The following is a 26,856-nucleotide window of genomic DNA, read 5'->3' on the forward strand; positions in this document are numbered from 1 at the left end:
TGAGTCCGCGCGGGTACGTACCACCACCCTGCCTATTTCTGCCGGGAAGCAGTAATGCGTTTCGGTTCGAAGGGTGGGTGTAGCCGTTGTAACTTTACTGATACCTTAGAACTTATATCTCGAGGTGGGTGGCGCATTTACGTTGTAGATGTCTATGGGCTCCAGTAACCACTTAACACCAGGTGGGCTGTGAGCTCGTTCACTCATCTAGCAATAAAAAAAAAAGAAAAAAAACACTAAAGCTATTTCAGCAGACGACGTTGTTAAGCCACCCGAAGCCAATGAGTGTTTGGTTTAAGGTTAGACCAAGAAAAATGAATTGTTTATTTATAATATTATTTGTATCTTTTTAACTCACGTGTTCACTTAAAAATGCCTAAACGATTTTGGAATATTTCATCATTTTATCAATATGTAATTCGTATTTAAATATAATTTCCAAAAAACACAATTTATCAAAAAAAAAAAAAACCCAACAAAGCTCAGTCATCGTCTAGTATACTATTATTATTATTATTATTTTATTGCTTAGATGGGTGGACGAGCTCACAGCCCACCTGGTGTTAAGTGGTTACTGGAGCCCATAGACATCTGCGACATAAATGCACCACCCCCACCTTGAGATATAAGTTCTAAGGTCTCACGTATAGTAACAACGGCTGCCCCACCTTTCAAACCGAAACGCATTACTACTTCACGGCAGAAATAGGCGGGGCGGTGGTACCAACCCGTGCGGGCTCACAAGAGGTCCTACCACCAGTAAAAATTGAGAAATGAAACGAAATAATTATCAATTGTTTTAAATGCCAAAGCGTTTTATTTTGTTATTACCTTGAACATACAGTGAATATAGAACATTTAGTAATTTAAATAGCGTCGAGCTAGTATACCTCGGCTGGACGGGACACGGCATTCAGACAACGTGTGTATACGGTCACTGCGCATGTACGCCGGGTCAGAGGCGAGCTCAGCCAGCGCTGCCCTGGACATTGTCTCGTCGAATGGAACCTCAAGGCCTTCGGAGACTCGAGACAGCCAACGGGCCTCCACGCAGCTGAGAAATTTTAATCTACATATTAATACGCGAAGCAATAACTTTGTAGCCCTTTTTACGAAAATTGCGCGGACGGAGGAGTATGAAATTTCCCACACTTATAGAGAATACTAGCTGTACCCGTCCGCTTCGCTGGGCATTTAAAATTAACTTGACTTCCACGGTGAAGGAAAAAAGTCTTCTATATATATAAAAATGAATTGCTGTTCGTTAGTCTCGCTAAAACTCTAGAACGGCTCTACCGATTTGGCTAATTTTGGTCTTGAACTATTTGTGGAAGTCCAGAGAAGGTTTAAAAGGTAGATAAATATGAAAATGCTCGGAACTTGATGTGATATGTCCCCCGTCGGACGGATTCCTTTTGTTTGTTTCAAGTTTATTTTATACAAAAGTTTAGATCTTTTATTTATCGATTGAGGCACTACGAAGTCTGCCGGGTCAGCTAGTTTATACTTATACCTATAAAAATGAATTGCTGTTCGTTAGTCTCGCTAAAACACGAGAACGGCTGGACCGATTTGGCTAATATTGGTCTTGAATTATTTGTGAAAGTCCAGAGAAGGTTTAAAAGGTGGATAAATATGAAAGTGCTCGGAATGAAATAAAAATAACAATTTTGTTTTCCCTTTGATGTGTCCCCCGTCAGACGGATTCCTTTTGTTTGTTTTAAGTTTATCTTATACAAAAGTTTAGGTCTTTTGTTTATCGATTGAGGCACTACGAAGTCTCCCGGGTCAGCTAGTCGTGTAATAAAAATCAAATCCGCAAAAAAACAATTCTAAAAGTGACCTAATGTCTAATGATCTAAGTTGACTCACGCAGGACACGTCTCGGTCGGCACTAGAGTCCCGATCTGGTGTGGCGAGAACAGAGCCGGTGGTTCTAACCTCACCGTGTACCTCTTCAAGCGCGATGAAGTCGATTTCTCCTTCTTCTGCAGAACTCTTTCCTGCATTCATAAAAGTGAATCGCATCATTGACGCTCCCAGAATCAAGTCTTGAAAGTTCCAAGGTATTTTTTTAAATCGTTGAACGATTTTAATCTTGAGGTGTGAAGTCTTTTTTTTATTGCTTAGGTGGGGGATGAGCTCACAGCCCACCTGGTGTTAAGTGGTTACTGGAGCCCATAGACATCTACAACGTAAATGTGCCACAAACTTTCAGATATAAGTTCTAAGATCTCAGTAAAGTTACAACGGCTACCCCACCCTTCAAACCGAAACGCATTACTGCTTCACGGCAGAAATAGGCAGGGTGGTGGTACCTACCCGTTTGGACTCACAATTGGTCCTACCACCAGTAAGAGTCCAAATCTTTGTGGCATCAAGTAACGACTATTCCTACTTACAAACCGGAAATTAGAGTTTCGCGATAGAAATAAGTTGGGCAAGTAACTAATTTTCCACTAGTAACGTCTAAGGGTTGTAATTTCTTAATGATACGGCTGGTTCGTCTTCAGACTTTTGTTACTAGGTGAAGGTATGAAGGTACTTAATATGGATTAGAGCTTTAGAATCGTAAATATAGTGGTACATGTTCAGTCTAGTTTATGAGATTTCTGGTATCTGGGGTTGAATTTTTTTATTGTATTTGTAGGCAGACGAGCATACGGCCCAACTGGTGGCAAGTAGTTATCTAAGCCTAGTCAAGCCGCAGCCTATTGTTTAGTACTCTCCAACAATCTTGCAACACTTACATAATAATAAGCACAGTGTATGTATTCTTTAATTTTTTCATTGATGAGCCGCAGCGACAGATCGAAGGTGTTCAGAGAAGGCTCTTTGTCACCGAGAAGGTTCTGGTAAGGCTCGATACTGCAGTCCAGCATTCTGAATGAAAATTTGAACAATTAATCTTATATCTTTAAAGGAGCAATTCTTGTATATAAATCTATACTAGAGGCCCCGCAGTAGTCGAAATTCGACTATAATTAATTGGAATTGTAAGTTTGTACACTATTATGATTGTATTTTATACTTCTATAATCACAAATTTCGCCAAGGCTACACTATAAAAAAATAAGAATACAGACAAACAATATTTAATCTATTCTCAATTTGACAACAGACGTCAAGAACAAAAGTTTGACAATAAATAGTATGCATGCGTGTGTGCGTCAAATACATGGTATGTAGTGAGTGTAATGTTTTCTTTATTGATTTAATGTAGCTTTTATGCATTATTTTAAAAAAATATTAGCATTGTGCACTTCTTCTCTATATTCTCTATAAGTATGGAAAATTTCATACTCCTCCGTCCGCGCAATTTTCCTAAAAAGGGATACAAAGTTTTTGCTTCACGTATTAATATATAGATTATGCGGCATTTACGTTGTAGATGTCTATGGACTGCGGTAACCGCTTAACACCAGGTGGGCCGTGAGCTCGTTTAACCATCTAAGTGCGGGATTGTTATTTAACACGCGCTGACCAAAATCCATGATTGCGCCGCCGAAATATTTCTTTTTCGGAATTGGACGACGCTATGCAATAAAATTTAGACTTCGAGCTTGTATTTCCAGGTGTTGTTTGTGTTTTTACTATTGAGCCCACTTTGGTAAAGCGGCACTACACGAGAACCCTCTCATCGTGGCCGCCGGTAACTACATTCCCGATCTTGCGGAAAGAATGGAAAGCAGTCGACGTCGCCCCACACACGTCATTTCGGATCCACTAACGGTGCTTTTAGGTACCTCAAGCGCCGGTTAACGTTCTCGTCGAGCCCGGCACCTGCGACGAAGGGCTCGACGAGTAAATTAACCCTCAGACACAGCCCACTGAGTTTCTTGCCGGACCTTCTCAGTGGGTCGCGTTTCCGATCCGGTGGTAGATTCTGCGAAGCACGGCTCTTGCTAGGGTTCGTGTTAGCAACGTCGTCAGGTTTGAGCCCCGTGAGTTCACCTACTAGTTAAGGTGACGCTGATATAGCCTCTCAAGGCTATCAGCTTAGGTAGGAAAAAAAAAACCTATTGAGCACCAGTCGTTCAAGAGCCTTCCATTCTAGAGTAATAAAAAACCGATACAAAGCCCGCAACACAAGATCGTGTTATCCCTGCTATCGAATCGTAATTAACCATAAGACAACAGATTGGTAATCTCCGGCAAACCTTCAGATCGCCCTGGTCAAATTGTAATTATGTTTCAACTGACATTAGGGGCTGTCAGTCTTACGTCATCTAGACGTCATGTGGAGGCGACAGCCGTATTAATTACATGGAATATCATAATTAATAACGTTTATTACGTAATAATATGGGAACAAGTGATAAGGATACACGGCCATTGTTCTGATGATATTAAAATCGCCAATATTTTTTCATTGAATTTTACATACAAATTTTATCGAAATCTTTGAGCATGTTGCAGAAGAACCAATAATATCGTAATAAGACGGACTATCCTATCCTTCTTGTGATGGCAGAAGACTGCGGCTGATGTTAGTCTTCTAAAAACCACAATTTCTTTAAATTTTCATAAATTTCTTGCTTCAAAAGGATGCTTTGCTTGAATGCACATAGAAGAATATATAGTTTACCGACATGCTTCATGGCATCCATATTGTAAATACACACAATATGTTAGTGTAAAACTCGCATAAGAATAGGATATCCACTATAAAAATGAGAGATGGGGCCAGGAATAATTTGGGAATGAAGAACACAATCAATACATCTAACTGCTGGCGCGAATTATGGAAATGTAGCGTTATACGAAGCAATGTCACTTCCGAATATCCATCCATCGATAGCCAATTCATGTTATGTGTTTGTTGAAGTCCACAAAAACCACATCGTGAATGTCCGACGCACGTTGAGATATGAGATGGACGTCTGAACATTTTATTGTACAGCACCATACATTTTTTGCGCTGCGATATAAATAGGGGACATTTTTCGCTATTATTGATTCCATCCGCACTTTTTTTCCCCTACCTACTCTTATACCTTTGGGGGGTTGTATTAGATTCGCAGAATTAGTAGGGGAGCTCACGGGTCTCAAACCTGATGACGTCGCTAACATCAACTCTAGCAAGAGCAGTGCTTCGTAGAATCTACCACCGGATCGGAAACGCGACCCACTGAGAAGATCGGGGGAGAAACTCAGTGGGCTGTGTCTGTGGGTTAATTTGCTGACCGAGCCTTTCGTCGCAAGCAACGGGTTCGACGAGAACGATGACCGGACGCACCCATCCTGCTTATATTGCAGCCGCCAAACAGTCTACATAATTGAGAATCATTTGTTTACCAAAGTTAGGTTTTGTTGGTATATTAAATTTGCATACTCCAGCTTCCGGTGTAATGTTGCATTGTAATCCGTGCATTCTCTGCAGCTGTGTTGAATTAGGTTACATTCAATTTGTGTCCGATAATACGAGCTCCGATGCACGGCATAGATCCATTATCAGGCGACATTGTTTAGTTGATCCAATCAAATTGAAATTGTATTGTTGAATGAGTACGTGACTATATTGTCAAGTGTTGTGTGAAACTATGTAACGTGGTTTAGACGTAATTTTGTGTCAGTTACGCCTTAACTTAGATGTGTTTATTTGCTTTAACGGATTTAAATTAGTTGGGCTTCAAAATTAGGTAGGCCGTGGCATGGCTGTGCTGGAGTTCCAAGCTTTAAAGGTAAGGAAGAATGGGCGAATCCCGTTAGACCTCTTGCAAAATAGTACTGAAAAAGTGATGACGTCATACGACAAAACTTATAACTTTGTTCGTCGATGAGAAAGCCCTCATATGGACTGTATTATTTGGTTAGTTATCTAATAAAGCTGTTTCCCTTTTTTGCCATTTCTAAATTTGTTGACTTCACACGACAGCATAGTTGAGTTACGCTTACCGTTTCGTATCAAGTAGCGCATTATATTATCCGCCCATAAGATTAAAAGGACAACTAAGCTATTGTGATGCACATTTTGCTACAGTATGTACAAAGTAAAATTTTCTTCAATCTTACTTGAAAATGTCACTAATTTTCTCCATTGTACTATCAATAAGCTGTTTTCTTTCGTCATGTTTATCTTTCATCTCATGCGTCTTTGTCATTTGTATTTTTAATTCCTTATTCAGATTGTCCAATTGCTCTTCTCTTTTGCCGCTCATCATGTCATTCCAGTCCCTTCGGTCATCTAGAAGTAATAGCTTTAAAACAACTGTCAATATTCTGTATTTCGAATTTTCAAGAAACTGTGACTGGACCATGGCGTTGGGCTTAGTCAATATCTGATTAGTTCCATCAAAGGCACTTCATATAACTTTGGGCTTTCGGATAGAATGTAAATCTTGGAAAATCGTGACCCAAACCAAGATGTATATGGGCTGTTATTTTCAAACATTGTTAGAGAAATTATGCGAGCCGTTTTGGAAATTTAAAACAATTGCGAAATACAATTTTTTTTAAACTGTAACTGGATAATAGCCCTTGACTTAGTCAATATCTGATTAGTTCCATCAATGGCATTTCATAGAACTTTGAGCTTTCGGATAGAATGTAAATCTTGGAAAATCGTGGCCCAAACCGAAATGTCTATGGGCTCTTATTTTCAAATGTTGTTAAAGAATTTATGCCAGCCGTCTTTGGAAATAAGAAGTAGAGTAGGGTGACATAAAATATTTTAAGTTAGTTGTCGTGTTATTGTTTGCGTCCCTGATAAGTAAGTAATTGTAAAATATAAAGCAATTGTGAATAATATTGAATATTGAACTACAGTGGAGATTTGTTTCAAAATTATTCTCACCAATGTCTCGTCTAAGTTTTGTAACTTCATGACTTAGTACTTGATTTTCTGCGCAGAAATCATTTAAGAGTTTGTAAATCGAAAAGTTTTCTTGTTCTCTCATTTCGAAGTCTTCTATAATATTTTTGATGTCGGTTTCTTTTTTATAGTCCTGTGGAATAACTATAAGTTACTACTGTTTTTCTCCAAAGCCTCACCAATGGTCGTATTGTGTTTTTTTATTTTTTATTTTTTTTATTGCTCAGATGTGTGGATGAGCTTACGGTCCATCTGATTTTAAGTGGTTACTGGAGCCCATGGACATCTACAAAGTAAATGCTGCCACCTACCTTGAGATATGAGTTCTAAGGTCTCAGTAAAGTTACAACGGCTGCCCCACTCTTCAAATCAAAACGATCACTGCGGTGAAACTTCACGTTCAATATTTTGCATTTTTTTAATTGTCGATGTTTTCAATAATTCAGAGTTTTCGTATGTGCATTTGACAATTTGAATTTAATTTACAGCCGTTCACTAATCAGCCCTGTTAATTGTATACAAAGGATTTATTGCTTTCTAATTCGTCCCATTAACGCTTCGATAATCGTATTTCGCTAAGAGTACGCTACATGTGTTTAAATAAACATAGTTTTTAATAAATATAAGTATATAGGTTGAAGTTGTCTTGTTTCGTGTAGTAAAGAACTGTGGATGGAGTTGACACTTTCATAATTGAAAACCGAAAATAGGCTATTAGGAAATTAGTGTTCACTATCATAAGGAAGGACTGTTCACACAGCATTTATAGCTTGGCAATCGAAAAACAACATCATGGATGTGAGATTAAGGAATTTGTGTACACTAAATGCATTATATAATATGTATGGGTTCGAATTTAGTGGAAAAGGGAACAAGGATACTCGACAACCATTCCAGTCTAGTGTAGAAATAAAAAAAATATTACGTATATATCTCTCAGTATCTTTAGATGTCCATGTAAAAGATTGATTTCTTCTTCTTCTTTTAATCTTTTCTCTTCTTCTGCTCTCTCTTCCTGTTTCATGTTTATTCTTTTGAGTCCTTTCTTTGCCAGAAAGTTGTAAAGCTTGATCTCGTTGTCGTAAGCCTTTTTTAGCTCGCGCATTTCCTGGAATTATTTGATGTGGATTTTTAAAATTCATTTTGGATCCGTATATAGTTAAGGTGCAGGGAATACCATACACTACATCAACTAGATGTTCGTACTTTAGTTTAGCTTAGAATAAGTAGTCCCTAACCCTTATACTCCGCGTGTCTTCTGCCCGGAAAAAAATACCCATAGTTTAAAGAAAGTATTTTAAGTCATAAATCCTGTGCATTACACAAGGTACTCTTTTGGCTTGTATAATTTTAGTTCCCCTATTTTTGTAGCAATATATTTAAACAGGAAATATTTGTATATTAAAATTCCAAGTATGCAATTTTGTATGTTTATCGCCTGGATAATTAGCAATAATCTCATGTGTTAAGGAGGGTATTACGATTAAAAAATGTCATCAATAATATATTCCTACTTGAACTTGTAGCATCTGATCCATTTTACCCTTCTCCTGGGTGGACTTCAGCTTGGTGCACCACTCATCTCTTTGGTCATAAGCCAGAGTAGAAGACTCGAAAAGGTCCGTCAGGAATTTCTTCCCCTTACTAAGGGAATTCATCATTTTCGCCCAGTTTTTGTTAAATATCGCCCTGTGAAATATTTATAAATATACTAGCTGACCCGGCAGACTTTGTAGTGCCTCGATCGATAAATAAAAGACCTAAACTTTTGTGTAAAATAAATTTAAAACGACGGGGGACACATCAAATGAAAAACAAAATTGTTATTTTTATTTCATTCCGAGCATTTTCATATTTATCTACCTTTTAAACCTTCCCTGGACTTCCACAAATAATTCTAGACCCTTTGGTCTAGAATTATTTGTGGAACCCGATTTGGTTAACTTTTTAACCAAATCGGTACAGCCGTTTTCGAGTTTTAGCGAGACTAACGAACAGCAATTTATTTTTTGTATATATAGATTAATTCTGAGCATATTCATATTTATCTACCTCTTAAACCTTTTCTGGACTTCCACAAACAATTCAAGATCAAGATTAGCCAAATCAGTCCAGCCGTTCTCGAGTTTTAGCGAGACTATCGAACATCAATTCATTTTTATATATAAGTATATAGATAGAAGATAGATTTTTATACGTAAATCAATTTGAAATTTGTTGAGTATTAAATCGAGCCCAGAGAATCGTGTAAACAAGCTTCTCGCTTACGTTCGCAGGTTTAATGCTCCGTGTCCATTTGGAAAATTCACTCCGCGTATTTACTTGTTGGCCTACGTGTTATAGACGAGCTTTCTCTTTAATTAGTACCGGACTGTAACCGGAGTCCGTGAATACCAAAACATAAAAGAATCTTCAATACGCGAGACAAAAGTTACAGTAATCATAAATCTAGATATCTAAATAAATAAATCTCTATATATAAAAATGAATTGCTGTACGTTATTCTCGCTAAAACTCGAGAATGGCTGAACCGATGTGGCTAATTTTGATCTTGAATTATTTGTGGAAGACCAGAGAAGGTTTCAAAGATAGATAAATATGAAAATGCTCGGAATTAAATAAAAAATAACAATTTTGTTTTTTCTTTGATGTGTCCCCCGTCGGACCGATTCCTTTTGTTTGTTTTAAGTTTATTTTATACAAAAGTTTAGGTCTTTTATTTATCGATTGAGGCACTACGAAGTCTGCCGGGTCAGCTAGTCTAAATAAATAAAATTTAATGTGTATGTTTGCCCTCTCTGCTTTCCTAACTCATTGATCCGATTGTGATTAAATTTGGTACAGTTGTTGTTGGCACTCTAGAGTAAGTTTTTATCAGAATATCATCAAAGTTTGTCGGGTGGCGTGCGAGTAGTATCAAGATATCGATGTTTTTCATTGAATTAGTGATAGTCAGAGCGGAAAGTGACCAGTTTCTTTTGACCTGTTTGTTCGTATTCTACACATTGAGGTGTCGTATATCTTGTCAAGTTGAATCTTTTACCGATCGTTGTTTCTACTTTAATGAATGTTTGTGGCATATTAATACTAACGGAGAACAGATGGTGCGTGAGCTGCTAATAACTATAACCTATAACGAACTGGAAAAGTCTTCAACTGAATTGGATATAATAATATCATCACTACATAGTATAAAACAAAGTCGCTTTCTCTGTCCCTACATCCCTATGTATGCTTAAATCTTTAAAACTACGCAACGGATTTTGATGCGGTTTTTTTAATAGATAGAATGATTGAAGAGGAAGGTTTATATGTATAATAACATCCATTAAATAGTGAAATCTATAATAAATTACAGTTTCCGAAGCGAAGCGAGGGCGGGTCAATTATAATGCAATTAATCATAAAAATGATTAATTGCATTCTCCATGTTAGTAGTACATTAGGTAGTTTAATTGTTTCATGTTTAATGTGATTTCCTTGGTGATTGTGATTTATTGTTACTTCCTTACATTAAAAGTTAGATTGGTTTTCGTTATTGTGCTGTCTTGTCCTATAGTAAAGTTGTAAGGAACATTGTGTACTTAGCACATTTGTCCTGATTAGGTACGCGCGCATGGCTTACGTTACAAGCCAACTTTTTTACTTGTTGTTATTTATTGCGTATCTAATAAATAAAAATAAACATAGTATTATATATCTATACTAACACTAATATAATATTATAAAGAGGAAACATTTGTTTGTTTGTTTGTATTGAAATAGGCTCCGAAACTACTGAACCGATTTGAAAAATTCTTTCCCTGTTTGTAAGCTACACTATCCCCGAGTGACATAGGCTATATTCTTTTTTTTTAAATTAGGGATCCTTACTAAAACTCCAATAATGTAACCCAAGGTGTAAAAAAATTACTTAAAATATTCTTTACATCGCGTGCGCTGCGGAATCTATTGATCATAGAATAAAATAATGTATTATGATTTTGTAGAACACATTATTATTTACAAAAAGTATCGCGATAGCATATGTCTGGCTATTATAGTTATGCCACTACAAGTGTTCTTTTATTTAAAAAAATAAAACGTCAAATATCGTTTCAATGTCTTTTGTTTTGTATGTATGACCTTTTTACGAAAATGAGAAAAATAGAAATAGAAAAATAATAATAAAAAAATTTACATAAAAACAGATATTATTTAAATGAAAATCAAAGTTCATTAAAATAATAATATTCAAACTATCTTTATAATTTTCTATTTTTAGAAACCTGACGCAAATATAAGGGTTAATGTGTGTGTGTGTATTATAATTTTTTATTTTGAAATTTTTGTTAAAGACCTGAGCGAAGCTGGAGTGGGCCGCTAGTCAGGAATAAATGTATTGAAATTGTACCTGTCTTTCAACATATGGCTTATTTCGTCCCTGATCTTTTTGTTTTCAGTCTGGACCAAATTAAATCTGAGCATGGCCGCTTCCAGCTTATTTTCAGTGGCCATCAGCCGTGACTCGCTTTGGGTTCGACGTTCATCCAACTACAAAAAAATCGGTTGTCTGTAAAGTCGGTTTACTGACGATAGTTGAACGTGAAAACGTCATAAGAAAATACTGATGGAATGGTTTCATTTTTCAATTATCGCAATTATCGTTGCTATAAACAATTGACACCACATTCACTTTTCACTGAACTTCATACTTGACAGAAACCATGTAAATGTATTATTGTATAGCAGCTGTCCACGCGGATGCATCGCTCACTCAAGTAGGAGAGAGACAGATGTCGAACGCTGCCGAACGCGGAGGCCTATTGTGCCTCTTTGTCACTCGTTGCGCGCTCTCGCTTGCACTTCAAGCCTTAAATGGAACGCCTCATGAGTCATGTTTTTTCGTGCGTGCAGCCGGCTCCATCGAATTATAAGACGTTGTCAAGTCAAAAACGTAATTCTGATTTAAAAAAATATTTCAGCAAATTATTTGCGCAAGTTCACAATCCCGGTAGCGTTCTTGATTACCTGTCCAGTCGTGGCATTTGTTATTTTCTTCAACTGTAACATCTCGCGGAGATTCTTCTGAAATAATTCTTCTAATTGATGCATTTCGGTCGTGCCCTCTGAAATCGAAGTTCGCTAGAATTATCGAGATGTTTGGAACAAAGATTGAAGCTGGTAGCAACTTTTCTTGTTAAAGATACGTGAACGTTTTTTCTTTTTGCTTAATTACTGGTTGTAGGGCGTGTTGTGAGACTGCACGGTTACTGATTTTGATTACAATATTTCGACCGTATGTCAAGAGAGGGATGATTGAATTCGACGATGTATCTACATACCACCACCCCGCCTATTTCTGCCGTGAAGCAGTAATGCGTTTCGGTTTGAAGGGTGGGGCAGCCGTTGTAGACTATACTGAGACCTTAGAACTTATATCTCAAGGTGTCTGGCGCATTTACGTTGTAGATGTCTATGGGCTCCAGTGACCACTTAACATCAGGTGGGCTGTGAGCTCGTCAACACATCTAAGCATTAAAAAAAATGCGAGTTATGTGACAACTTTGATTAGTAAGCGAATAACCATCTTTCCAAAATTTACTATTCGGAAAAATCCGAACATAGATTCTCATATTTTTTTAATAATTATTTAAAAAGAAATGTCTAACCTTCACTATCAATTTCAGACTTGATCCTCTGCAATAGAGCTCTTTTTAGAGTGCCCTTCATTTTCTTATCTTTCTTCTTGTGCGCACCGGATCTTGCGATCTATTTGAACCACAAAAACATAGTGATACTAGTGAATTTGTATGCAAGATGCGTCCATGATTTTATTTCTTGAATAACAAATATCATGTAATAGCATACATTACAGCCTTACTTGATATTTAACATGCATAAAAAATAATAATTATGAATCTATATATTAATACGTGAAGCAAAAACTTTGTACTCCTTTTTACGAAAATTGCACGGACGGAGGAGTATGAAATTTCCCACACTTATGGAAATATAGAGAAGGAGTGCAGAATGTTAATTTTTAAATTATACGTTAAAAGTACATTAAATCAATAAAAAAAACATTACACACATTACCATGTATTTGACACACACACGCATGCATACTATTTGTTTATTGTCAAACTTTTCTTATTGTTTGTCTTTATTAATATTTGTATATAGTGTAGTCTTGGCGAAATCTGTGATTATAGAAGTATAATAAATAGTCTTTGACAATAGAACCCTAACAACGTTTGAACTAATAATTTCAATTAATTATAGTCGAATTTCGACTAGGTACTGCAGGACCACTACTTTTATTAAAAGGGCTCCTTTACGCGCATTATTTGCTCACTTTTAATTAGTTCAAACATGTCCTCCGTGACGACGGAAACTGCATGTATGAACAAGAAGAACTCACTTTCAAGTCTTTCAGCAAGTTTATGTACTCTCTCTTCAAGGTTCCGAGTAGCATGTCCTGTCTTCGCAGCTGTGGGTGGACTCCTGTAGTCCGATGTAATCTATCTGCTTCTATTACTCGCACCTGAAATTTTCATGAAGACGTTGGCGGCGATAGTGAGATCTAAACATGCGGACTGGTGGTAGGACCTCTTGTGAGTCCGCGCCGGTAGGTACCACCGCCCTGCCTATTTCTGCCGTGAAGCAGTAATGCGTTTCGGTTTGAAGGGTGGGGCAGCCGTTGTAACTGTACTGAGATCTTAGAACTTATATCTCAAGGCGGGTGGCGCATTTACGTTGTAGATGTCTATGGGCTCCAGTAACCACTTAACACCAGGTGGGCTTTGAGCTCATCCACCCACCCAAGCAATAAAAAAAAACTTAGGTCTACTATCAATTAAGTTGAATTTCCACTTGATTGTCGAAATCTTTCGTGGATATATGCTGGTTATGAATTTACGTTACGTCTCAAGATTTGAATCCCCGCTCCTGAAGTCTGGCTCACCCACTGCATTCAGCCCATCATTCTCTGTAAATAATCTATTCATGTTTTGTCGATGTTGAAGTCCTTTAGAGATGGGAATCATCTGAACGTAAATGTCAATATTAAGATTCTTCGATATGTGAACCCTCTATTATTACAATACGCATAACAGCTTTCCTGCTGTACAGACTGGAATGGATCTCCTTCTCGTCAAAAGGTACCGAGTTTTACCTTTAAAACTTCAGTTTTTTACGTTAAGTGGTTACTGGTGACCATAGACATCTAGAACGTAAATGCGCCACCCACCTTGAGATATAAGTTCTAAGTTCTCAGTATAGTTACAACGGCTGCCCTTCAAATCGAAACGCATTACTGCTTCACGGCAGAAATAGGCAGGGTGGTGGTACCTACCCGTGCGGACTCATAAGAGGTCCTACCACCAGTAATTACGCAAATTATAATTTTGCGGGTTTGATTTTTATTACACGATGTTATTCCTTCATCGTGGAAGTCAATCGTGAACATTTGTTAAGTACGTATTTCATTAAAAAAATTGGTACCCGCCTGCGGGATTCGAACACTGTTGTTGCATCGCTAGATACGATTGCACCGGACGTCTTATCCTTTAGGCCACGACGACTTCCAAAGAATCACTCGAGGTACCTGTCTCTGTAGTCTAAAACGTTCGTCTTCCAATTTGTTGAGGATCTCTGTGTCGTTTTTCTCATCTTGACCCCCGGATTCCATATTGCTATAGTATAACGAAATGTAAAATGAATAATTTTGTAAATTTTATAACAATAGCCGCGGCCACCTAGATCTGTTTTTTTTAAAAGGACTGTCTTTGTGCTTTTTGTATCTCCTTTTGAGTTAAGTCATATAATAGGGAATCCTTTTTTCGGACGAATAAAATCGTCCACCCATCTAAGCAATATATATAAAAAAAAACCTTATGGCACGATGCGGAGGGGTAACCTAATCGGGAAAAAACGTCCGTAACGTAAGATTTTTATTACAGTCTTAGTATGATGGCTATACAGTGTCTAATAACCGTCATCTACGTGATGACGGTTATTATTATTATTCATAGAAATAGCTGTTTCTTTGTATATTATTATTATATATTTTTTATAAATCACTGTCAATAAAATAAAGTTGATAACTTTTTAAAGAAGTTTTTTTTTTTTATCAATAAAAAAATCATAATAAAAAAAGTATACCCGTATTATGATTTTCTTTATACCTCGAATAGAACTTAAAATTAATATTTTTATAATAGGGAACTTCGTTCCTATCCGGTGTCCCACGACACCACACAACTATTTTTTATGGGTCGGGGGCCGAACCTCCTTCGAAGTCCCCGCGTCTAGGGGGCACTTGGGGTATAAGGGACGGGATGATCCGCAGACCATAGAGAATCCTGTCCCTATTTTTTAATCTACGAATATTCTCTAGCGATGTTGAGTGGCTTTAGTGATGTATGAATAACACCGTGCACTACAATTAAAAAGCAGCAGTTTGTGTGTTCTCTCTTTGTCAGGGTGTCCATACCTGTACGTGTTCATACGGTGTCCATGTTTATGCAAACAAGTGGGACTTCAGACCCAAGACTCCAGTAACCACTTGACACCAACTAAGTCGCTGGCGTCCACTTCCCTCAAACGTATAGTTGAAGCTTCTCGAGATCATGTCGGTCTTAAGCTTGTTTGTATTTTAAGTTAAAGCCAATAAGTTAAAAAAAGCTCAAAATACGACTAAATTCAAATATAAAATTTTAAGCGTTTTAACACTGAAATAAAAGCAAAAATAAACAAGAAAAGCTCCTACAGTGTAAATTGCAGTCTTGTTGGACACAAACGCTTTCTCAACTTTGTGCCGGCTTTATGATACAGAGTAAATATAGCGGTGGGTGCACTTAAAATAAAATATTGAAATAAATAGGTATTGACGATAAGTGTGGTCTATTAGTTCGAAGAGGAAAGTCAGCCTGAAATTTTATTTTCTTATCTCTCCTCCTCCTCCTTGCGTCGTATTCCTCATTGCTGAGGGTCGTGACCACCCTTTTGTATCACCTTCGCACGCACGATCTTTCTCCATCCATTCTTGTCTCTGGCGGTGTGGAGGGCGTTGTGAAACGTGAAATCAAGAGCGGTGCGGATCTGGTCGGACCAACGTATTGGGTTGCGCCCCCGAGGTCTTTTCCCATCTACCTTACCTGTCACGATGAGCCTCTCGAGATTGCTACCATCCTTCCGTGCGATGTGACCGAAGTATTCAAGAACTTGAAGACACTCGGATGACAGCCGCGAGGAGATTTTGAGTTCTTGCAAAATTGATACGTTGGTCCGAAATGCTGTCCATACGCAGCATCTTTCTCCAGGACCACATCTCAAAGGCGTCAATGCGCCTTACCTCTACTTCCTGTCTTAAGTTGTTTAAGCATGCTGTTAAAGTTTAAGTTTAAGCTATGCTTTATTGTGAGCGTAATGTGGTTTTTGCCGCATAGCAATCTAGTAATCAAACTGTTGACAGTTGTAGTGCCAATGCAATTGCAGCTTGACTCTCTATAGAATTTGAACACTACATTTTAGATCGTGAGCTTGTATGCTTAGTGAAAATAATATTGATAAAATTCAGAAAATCCGAAATAAAGTTACACCTAGTCTCAAAATTGCAATCCTTTAGTTTTGTGTGCGTGTTACTAGAGCACTAAGCAGCGTTGGAGGTTTTTTTTTTGCCTTTGTAGGCAGACGAGCATACAGCCCACCTGATGGTGAGTGGTTACCGTCGCCCATGGACTTCAGCAATGCCGGGGGTAGAGCCAAGCCGCTGCCTACCGCTTAATACTCTCCACAAGTTTGAAGAGCTCCTCGTTAGACTACTGTTATATATTTGAACTAGGGACAAAGAACAATTCCTAAATAAACACCTACAGGGTCCTGCTATCGGAATGTTATTTTTAGAATTTAACTAAAACACGCTTTAGTTCGAATGAAATTTCTTTGTAATAGGTATGTTAGAAGTCGGCGTGGCCTAAAGGATAAGACGTCCGGTGCATTCGTATCGAGCGATGCACCGGTGTTCGAATCCCGCTGGCGGGTACCAATTTTTCTAATGAAATACGTACTTAACAAATGTTCACGATTGACTTCCACGGTGAAGGACATAACACCGTGCAATAAAAATCAAACCCGCAAAATTATAATTTGCGTAATTACTGGTGGTAGGACCTCTTGTGAGTCCGCACGGGTAGGTACCACCGCCCCGCCTATTTCTGCCGTGAAGCAGTAATGCGTTTCGGTTTGAAGGGTGGGGCAGCCGTTGTGACTATACTGATACCCTTAGAACTATATCTCAAGGTGTGTGGCGCATTTACGCTGTAGGTGTCTATGGGCTCCAGTAACCACTTAGCACCAGGTGGGCTGTGAGCTCGTCCAGACATCTAAGCAATAAAAAAAAAAAGGTATCTATTATTTAGCTATGCAGTTGCCGTTCTATAATGCTGGCCATTTGCAAACCTAATTTATGTGTAGGTGGCAATAAATTCAAATAAATTTTATTTTCTAATTAAGTAATTTGGTTATTGATCAGTGTGTTGTTTTCATTGCATTTGTGTATTTATCATCACTAGAGGTCCCACAGTAGTCGAAATTCGACTATAAATAATTGGAATTGTAAGTTTGTACACTATTATGATTGTATTTTATACTTCTATAATCACAAATTTCGCCAAGACTACGCTATAAAAAAATATTAACAAAGACAAACAATATTTAATCCATTCTCAATTTGACAACAGACGCCAAGAACAAAAGTTTGACAATAAATAGTAGCTAAGCAATAAAAAAAAAAAAAAATGCATGCGTGTGTGCGTCAAATACATGGTATGTAGTGTGTGTAATGTTTTCTTTATTCATTTAATGTATCTTTTATGCATTATTTTAAAAAAATATTAGCATTTTGCGCTTCTTCTCTATATTCTCTATAAGTGTGAGAAATTTCATACTCTTCCGTCCGCGCAATTTTCGTAAAAAAGAATACAAAGTTTTTGCTTCACGTATTAATATATAGATTATGGACACGATAAAAATACGAGTAATTATGGAACGCGAGTTCCGTGGCGGTAGCAATACAATAAAAGCGTGGGGTGCATGGTATCAGTAGTTATAAATATTTTATGAACAGATATGAGTAGAAGGGTTATTTTGATAATATCCTGAAAAACACCCCACGCTTTTTTACAATAAAATAATTTTTTCTTAAACTATTTTTAATTCAAATTTATGAAAATTTATTTTTTAATTTTTTTGTTGGATTTTCTATAAAAACGTATTTTCTTATTTTTTTTAAACTATTATTTATTTTTAATTTTTTAGTTGAATTTCGGTTTTTTCAAAATATTCTTTTTCAATTTTTTTTATATTGAATTGTCATCGGTCCTTAATAAGTATACCAAATTCGAGTTAATCCGACGTTTCCAAGGGGGTCAAAATCATATTCAAAGATTCCGTTATATACTAACACACATACGTCTGAAGCTAATAAAAGCGTATTAAAAACAATGACCGTTGGATTTAAAACGTTGTAATCAAGTCTTTCTAATACGAATCTATGAACAAAACTGCTCATAATGTCATAGCCATTTAATTTTAAATTGCATTTGCCCGAAATGTGATCCTGGACAGCAGCAGTATATTGAGCGTTATCGCACACATACGTATGAAGCTAATAAAAGCGTATTAACAAAGAAGATACCGTAATAGTTCAAAAACGTAGAATCATGAAAAATCCATGATAAACTCGAACGCGTCTACTCACACGGAATATGCACGCTTTAAACATATTTTTTCTCCTTTCTTTATTCACAACGTATTGTAATAGTTGCTAGTTTATTAATTTTTGAATCGAAATGTTTTGAAGCTAGTCCGTCTTGTGGTAGAATTTATAATTATGATTTGTAACATCTAATATGCATTACGTAATGCATGAAATGCATTACTGCTTCACGGCAGAAATAGGCGGGGCGGTGGTACCTACCCGTGCGGACTCACAAGAGGTCCTACCACCAGTAATTACGCAAATTATAATTTTGCGGGTTTTGATTTTTATTGCACGATGTTATTCCTTCACCGTGGAAGTCAATCGTGAACATTTGTTGAGTACGTATTTCATTAGAAAAATTGGTACCCGCCTGCGGGATTCGAACACCGGTGCATCGCTCGATACGAATGTACCGGACGTCTTATCCTTTAGGCCACGACGACTTCAATAATAGTAAAGTAATAAACTAAAATTGTAATTTTATAATTAATTAAAAATACTTTTACGGTTTAATACTGCTTTTCGTAATTATAAACCGAATATCCATTCACTTTTAGACGCGAAATCAACATCTGAAGTATATTGTATATAAGAACTATCAATTTCTAATTTTACTGAGTGATATAATTTTGAAAAATACTTCGGTTGATTTGTAAAAATGCACACACGACAAGTCTAGTTTCATAGTAAATTTCTAATGTACATATGTATCTGCTTGTTGACTGTTTTTCTAATGCTAATTGAGGCCGTCAGCGCAAAACTGGCCTAACCCACAATAATATTTCGTATTCGTGCTTATATATTGCAATTTATTAAAAACATAATAAATGTTGATGAAAAACCGGCCTATCCCCATTTTCTCCAATAGACAACAGATTGTTAACATTATTTTTGCGCGTATTATTATTGCTTGCGAAGCAGTCTAAAAGAAAATTCAAACCTCATTATCTCCATACTAACTGTGATAAGCTTAGGCCACTTTTGTGCTGATGGCCTCAATTGTGTTTTTGTGAGCAATAAAAGTATATTCTCTCTCTCTCTCTCTCTCTCTCTCTCTCTCTCTCTCTCTCTCTCTCTACATGTTTTCCAATTCTACGTACAAATTAATTTTATATCTTCATCCCTGTCACTCTGTCACCTTAACCTCTTAAGGAAGCCAATATGACCGGTTTGCGATTTAAAAACTTTGATAGATAACATAATACTGTTACGCCGGTAAGAGTAACGCCATCTATCGCCCAATAGTCGAACGAATATCGAAGGATCTAGTAGCACCTAGAACACTCGAGAAATACAGCGTCATCTATTGTCAGATAGCAGAAACATAATACTCAAAATGTATGGAATATTCTCGATAATTCTAGGGATGTGGTTGGTATCTAAGGCTATAAAAGCGTTGCAGAGATGGCACACAGTCGGTTAGTAATCGGAACTACTCGAAGCGAAACAGCGAACGGATCACCTGAAGCGAAGCGGAACAAGCGAATTGAGAGTTTTAAAGTGTTTGTTGAGTGTTTTAAGTGTTCTAAATGCTAATACAGTGTTACCTTGTAATTCGGTAGAATTTTATTATTATCCCGAGTCCCAGCGCGTAACAATATTACACAGCGGTGTAAATAAAGCCGTGCAGTTCTTTGTCTGAAAAATCCCCTTTCAATGTTTCTCCGCATCGCTTTGATGCAGCCGACGTGTTGCACCACTCCAATTGACTTTTTAAATACCAGATAAAAGCATTGGCAGTTTTTTTTCGACATCATTACGGTGGATTTTCGCTTGCGCTCGATTTTTAACTCTTTATGTACGAGTCGTAGGTCTGAAAATCGTTTGGTCATCTAAATTGAAATTTCTGGACGACTTTTTACCTTCTTATAACATACATTGATTCATTCAAATTGCATTAGCTATTGTTGAATAACTATAATATCTATACTAATATTATAAAGAGGAAAGATTTGATTGTTTGTTTGCATTGAATAGGCTCTGAAACTAATTATTATTAACCGATTTGAAAAATTATTTCGCTGTTGGGAGGCTACTATTTCCGGATGGCATAGACTATATTTTCGTCCTTACGGATGCATTAGATCCAATAACCTTTGCATTAGACGCCTTCAGCTCTAACACTAGGAGCAGGCTTAGAGACCTCGGTAACCGTACTCGTCGAACTCGACAAAGAGTTCGCCGTGCAACCTAACCCATGAATCAGGTCGCTGAGTTTCTCGCCGGATCTTCTCAGCGGGTCGCGATTCCGAACCGGTAGTAGATTCATTCGCGAAGCAGCTACTCTTGAGCTGTTAGGTCTCCTTCGGAGGCGCTCGGGTAGCTGTTAGCAAATCCCACCCCTCCTGGCTGAGCCTTTGCTCGCCCACCTGACCTGGTGAAACTGGAAAGGCCTCCGGGCCACCAGTAATCCTAAAATCATTAAAAAACTATATTTTATTATTTATTTATTATTTTATTTTATTTTCAAAAAAAATACGGATCCCTACTAAAAATCCAATTATGTAACCCAAGGTGTAAAAAAATTCTCTGAAATATTCTGTAAGAGAAGAGTATCTTATTACAGCACAGAGATAGATAGCAGACAAAAAAACTATGTTAATTTCGGTATTTATAACAAAATCTTAAATTCGCAGGATAAAAATCGATCTGGCTTAAAGGATAAGACGTTTGGTGACAAGGCAGGTGCCAATTTTTTAAATGAAATATGTATTTATTTAATCGAAGTCACAAATGACTTCTACAGTGAAGGAATTATAAGATCGTGTAATAAAAATCAAAACCGCAATATTATAATTCGCGTAATTAGTGGTGGTAGGGCGTCTTGTGAGCCCACACGGGTAGGTACCGCCACCCGTCCTATTTCTGCCGTGAAGCAGTAATGCCTTTCGGTTCGGAGATAGAGGCAGTGGTTATACTGTAAAACTGAAACTTAGAGCTCACATTTCATTGCGGGTGTCATAGGTGGCAATTACATTGTTAAACTCTATGGGCTCCGATAACCACTTAATACTAGGTGTGTCGTGAGCTCGTCCACCGATTAAACAATAAAATAAAAAAGGTCATTAATCAAATTGACATCTACATTCATTATTGTTCTATAAATATAACACAAACATATTTTTTTAGCCTTTTTACGTTAAATAAGCATTTGACAATGTACTCAATCTAGCATTTTCTCCAGTGCTACAGATGCCTGAAGCACACGCATGAGACTAAGTATACCTTAAGAGTCGGAATATATTTTATCGAAAAGACTGATCGGTAATCAAACCAGGATTTCAGGGTTACAAGTCAGCACTAACCACACAGTCACTGACCACAAAATAAGCTATCGAAGAACCCATTAAGTTAGAATAAAGTTAAATAATACCATAAATATATATCTAACATTATTGTAGGTATTTGCTATTAGTTATGATTTTTTTCTTCAAATTTATACCAATTTAGTTTAAATAGTCACAACGGTTGTATTGCTCTAGATGTCACATGCAATGCTTGGAATAAGTAAAACTTACATACTCTTAATATATAGTATTACTGTATCATGTTTATGTATTCATTAAGGATTTCTATTTGCTTTATATAATCTGTAGCAGGCTGAAACTCTCACATAATATATTTGAAGCTAATAATACATAGGATGTGAATCTAGAATCTTGTATCATTTAATTCGAAGTTGGTTTAAAGTATTCTTAATATAATGCTGTAATTACATCTACGTTTGTCTGTTGGTTTATTATGTGTTTTTGTTTTTCATTAGTACTAACTAAGATGATGTAAGTGCTAGTTTATAGCTAGTTTTTTCTTCTTGTCTTTACCCCATGTGTGGTCAGGGTACAAAGTTATCTTTTTCCATTCATGTCTATCATACGTCATCTCTAAATGCACATCTTTCATTCGCATATTCTCTTTCATAGAGCACATGTAAGTGTTTTTAGGACGCCACCCAAAAAATAATTAATCCTAGTTTGTGCCATTGAAATTTAAGAAAAAAGGTGTTAAATCAATCTTGTAATGTAGTAAACGTGCTGTGTATAGGATACTTGGATCGGATTCATGTTAAGTTTTGAGCTAGGGAGGCGTAGGGGTCCACGCAGGCGCCACTTCCCGCCATTTTCTCAAATTGGGGATGACAGGGAGAAAATAATTTTGGTGTCGTTAGGAAAACTGTGCGCGTCGGTTCTGATTTATTTGTATGAATGCACAAATACGCAGTCAAAGTTAGAAGTAGGAAGAATGGAGATGGTAGCTTTTTGAGTATCGTTTTTTTTTGTTTTAATATTTTATTTCTTTTTGTAATGTGATTACTTGAATTATGTACTTGGAAGAGTCAAAAGATTTTTCTTTGAAGCCTTAATTTAAATAATTTGGATTTCGAGACTTATTTTGTTCAGTATTGCCTTCAGTAAGATAAATACAAATACTTACTTAACGTTTACCAAATACGGACTTTTTACTGGGTTTTTTTCTAGTCACTCGCAGGTAGCCTAAGGTACTATTCACGCTAAGCCCAGACGGCAAAATGACCTCACGGGCGCAGCTTGAGTAAATTTGCTAACACTAGCCCTAGCAAGAGCAGTGCTTTGCATAATATACCTTCGGAACAGAATCGCGACCCACTGAGAAGATCTGGCGAGAAACTCAGTGGAATACATTTATGGCTTAGTTCTTTTTAGAGCATTTGAATAAAAGTTACTCGCTGACATTTGTTAAAATATTTGTATAAGTGAAAAGGGAAAAAATTCAAAATATATTTTCAGTTTACCGCAAAATTTCCTCAACAACACTTAGAAATTTCCCTCGGAAAAACACAGGAGCTTTTCATTCTAGTCTAGCAACATTCTCACCCCGGTTGACCAGTAGTTTTGGCGGCGTCACCGCGCGCGGACGTCTCCTCACCAAGCCGACAATTTTCGTGTAGCCTGCAGATATTAAAAATAAAACAATGTGTCTTTAATTAACATGTGCTTTATTAGTGAGTGTGTGTGACCTTCGTCGGATGTTGACATGTAAGTGGAATCGTCTAGCCAGACGGATTTTAATTGTAATTTGAATTTGTTAAAATAATGTGAAAACAGATGAAAAATCGTTTTCATGATTTTCTCTGTGAAAAAATATTGGTATTTGGAGAAAAATGATATGTGATGTTCCAGTGTGAGTTTGAACGAAGCGTATTCGGGAAATTCCTTTGAGAATTTATATCTTTTCCAATGATTTTTTAGGAGAAGCGTATCTTTTTTGACCTTGATAAATGTCAGTCGATTTCTTATGAAAATAGTAATAGTGTCTAACATTGATTATTTAGGTCTTAGGATATTCTCAACGAGTACTTTACAGATATTGACCTGCCATGAAAATATGTGCCATCTGCAACTTCGTATGCTTAGATATTAATTTTTTTTTTTGTTTTTTATAAAAGAACCTTGTTGCGTTTTTTTACGAGAATTAAGTCAGCTTAAGTAAAATTAAAGTTACAATTTTTTGGTATTTTTAATAAGTTCGGTACTAGGTTTTGTACAAAGATCGATAAGAAAACGTTTGAGAAGTTAGTGGAACTACATTAAAACATGAAAGGGTAAAATAGGAATGAAAATTATGTCACATATTATTTAAAAATTATCTTTAAAAATTACCCAAATAATCTATATAAATATTGTTTTAAAGGTAATAAATATCCATGATTTTAATTATTCAAAGGAATCTAAAGGTAAAGGTAATTTATTTATTTATTTATTTATTTATTTAATTAGTCTACTTACAAATTAACAGTATAAACCAAAACATTTGTAAGGTATTAGGTAGGTAAGGTATGTAGATAAATACAAATGTATTTTACATGAAACAATCTATACTAATATTATAAAGCTGAAGAGTTTGTTTGTTTGAACGCGCTAATCTCAGGAACTAGTGGTCCGATTTGAAAAATTCTTTCAGTGTTAGATAGCCCATTTATTAAGGAAGCCTATAAGCTATATAACATTACGGTAAGACCAAAACAAGTGAAGCACTAAGAAATAATGTTTCAAAATAGGGGATTAAATAGCTTCCTTAACATTCTATAATTCAAAAATATTTTCACTTTCTTCGTAAAACAAAAATTTAGTAAAATTTAGCGTTATGCCAAAGTAACTATTCCACGCGGACGGAGTCGCGGACAAAAGCTTGTTATTTAATAAAATTATAAATATTCGTCAATGATTTTTTTTGCAATCTAATAAGAAATTTAAATAAAATGCTTATATTATGAAGGAAAAAACAAAAAGTTAATTATAAATTTATTTATACATTCACTACACACATCAAATAAGCAGAGAATATGTAACGTTTGTATCCGCGCTCTTTACCCATTCAGGACGAAGTTAAAGGTAGTTTCTCATTTTAATCGTAAGTAGGTCAGTAAGTTACCTCAATCTGTACAGAGATACAGGAAGAGAAAATGTTACGCGTTAAGCTAATTTTTAAAACTATATATTTTATTATAAACAATAAAATTAACATTTATTATAAAAAAAAGAACACAATATTCCTAACCTAAAAGTACATATTGTTATCCGCAACATGCTTCGTCAGATTACAGAAATTGAGTTATCAGCAACATGCTTCGTCAAAAAGTACAATACTAACTTTCAGCTGCAACTGAACTACTTTAAGCTAATAATTATAAGTGACACTCTGTTCTCACGTTCAAGGTGGCAATTACGTTCGGATGTCCATGGGCCTCACAAACCCTTAAGCACCGTATGGGCCGTGAATTGATTCTGTGTATTTTTATATTACTATTGAGAGGGCTATTTCAGCTTCTTGATGTGTAGGTGAGCTCACGGAGCTCAAACCGGGAGTTTTGCTAACACTGGCCCTACCAAGAGCAGTGCTTCGCACAATCTACCACCAGATCGGAAATGCGACCCACTGAGAAAATTCAGCGAGAAACTCAGTGAGCTCTGGATATTGAAAATCATGTACCTAATATGTGTTTATTAGGAAGTTAATATATAGGGTAGTAATAATTAAATTCATGAAATAAATAATAGTTTAAAAAACTAATAAAATACGCTTTTATGGAAAATCCAACTAAAAATAGAAAATAAATCTTAATAAATTTGAATTAAAAATAGTGTAAGAAAAGATGATTTTATTGTAAAAAAAGCGTGGGGTGCATGGTACCAGTAGTTATAAATACTTTATGAACAGATATGAGTAGAAGGGTTATTTTGATAATATCCTGAAAAGCACCTCACGCTTTTTTACAATAAAGTCATTTTTTCTTACACTATTTTTAATTCAAATTTATTAAGATTTATTTTCTATTTTTAGTTGGTTTTTCTATAAAAGTGTATTTTGTTAGTTTTTTTTAAACTATTATTTATTTTTCATTTTTTAGTTGATTTCAATATTTTCAATTTTTTTTTAAATATTGAATTGTCATCGGTCCTTAATAAGTATACTAAATTTCGAGTTAATCCGACGTTTTGAAGGGGGTCAAAATCATGTTCAAGGATTCCGTTACAAACACACATACGTCTGAAGCTAATAAAAGCGTATTAAAAAGATATGATTAGCGTAATAACTGTTGGCAAGGTTTTGTTGTGAGTCCGCGCGGGAAGTCTAGAATGTACGGAGCTAACCTCACTCTTGGTAACTAAAGTAGGACGAACTAAGAATCACGTCTTTGACACTGAAATATAAATAAGAGACTACTTTTAGTTAATGACTTAGCGGGAAATTGTTAAGGTGTCACTTATATATACTCTATATACTCAGAGTATAAGGAATACTATATATACTCAGAATATAAGGTAAGTTATACTGGTATACTGATGGTAGGACCTCTTGTGAGTCCGCAAGGGTAGGTACCACCACCCTGCCTATTTTTGTCATGAAGCAGTGATGCGTTTCGGTATGAAGGGTGGGGCAGCCGTTGTAACTATACTGAGACCTTAGAACTCGTATCTCAAGTTGCAGCATTTATGTTGTAGATGTCTATGGGCTCCGGTAACCACTTAACACCAGATGGGCTGTGAGCTCGTCCACTCATATAAGCAATAAAAAAAAATTTGTTAAGGTGCCACATTTTTTTTTTATAGCCTTTGTAGGCAGACGAGCATACGGCCCACCTGATGGTGAGTGGTTACCGTCGCCCATGGACTTCAGCAATGCCAGGGGCAGAGCCAAGCCGCTGCCTACCGTTTAATACTCTCCACAAGCCTCGTTTGAAGAAGGACATGTCATAGCGCTCGGGAAACACCGTGGAGGGGAGCTCATTCCATAGCCGGATGGTACGTGGCAAAAAAGA

The 26,856-nt window shown here is 36.5% G+C and overlaps 2 protein-coding genes and 1 long non-coding RNA gene across 3 annotated transcripts in view; 1 reads left to right on the top strand and 2 right to left on the bottom strand.

The window, feature by feature from the left end:
* Window positions 1–26,856, bottom strand: part of LOC149499796 (uncharacterized) — a 588,308-nt gene that overhangs the window by 83,360 nt on the left and 478,092 nt on the right. The gene's annotated exons all lie outside the window — the stretch shown is intronic.
* On the bottom strand, window positions 859–14,640 carry LOC114241452 (uncharacterized). Its single transcript, XM_089738775.1, has 12 exons — window positions 14,403–14,640; window positions 13,218–13,340; window positions 12,466–12,565; window positions 11,825–11,922; window positions 11,208–11,347; window positions 8,329–8,503; window positions 7,740–7,922; window positions 6,797–6,947; window positions 6,016–6,187; window positions 2,751–2,883; window positions 1,873–2,003; window positions 859–1,054 (listed from the first exon to the last, which is right to left on the bottom strand). The coding sequence occupies exons 1-12, from the start codon at window positions 14,484–14,486 to the stop codon at window positions 859–861; spliced, it is 1,686 nt and encodes a 561-aa protein (XP_089594901.1). The 5' UTR covers window positions 14,487–14,640.
* The window catches only part of Octalpha2R (alpha2-adrenergic-like octopamine receptor), a 448,087-nt gene continuing 444,647 nt past the window's right edge, over window positions 23,417–26,856 (top strand). The window contains exon 1 of the mRNA XM_028172359.2: window positions 23,417–23,572. The gene's annotated coding sequence lies outside the window, so the exon portion shown is untranslated. The remainder of the gene's footprint in view (window positions 23,573–26,856) is intronic.

The sequence above is a fragment of the Bombyx mandarina genome, chromosome 26 (assembly GCF_030267445.1).
Source record: "Bombyx mandarina strain Sakado chromosome 26, ASM3026744v2".
In the NCBI taxonomy this organism is placed as follows: domain Eukaryota; kingdom Metazoa; phylum Arthropoda; class Insecta; order Lepidoptera; family Bombycidae; genus Bombyx; species Bombyx mandarina.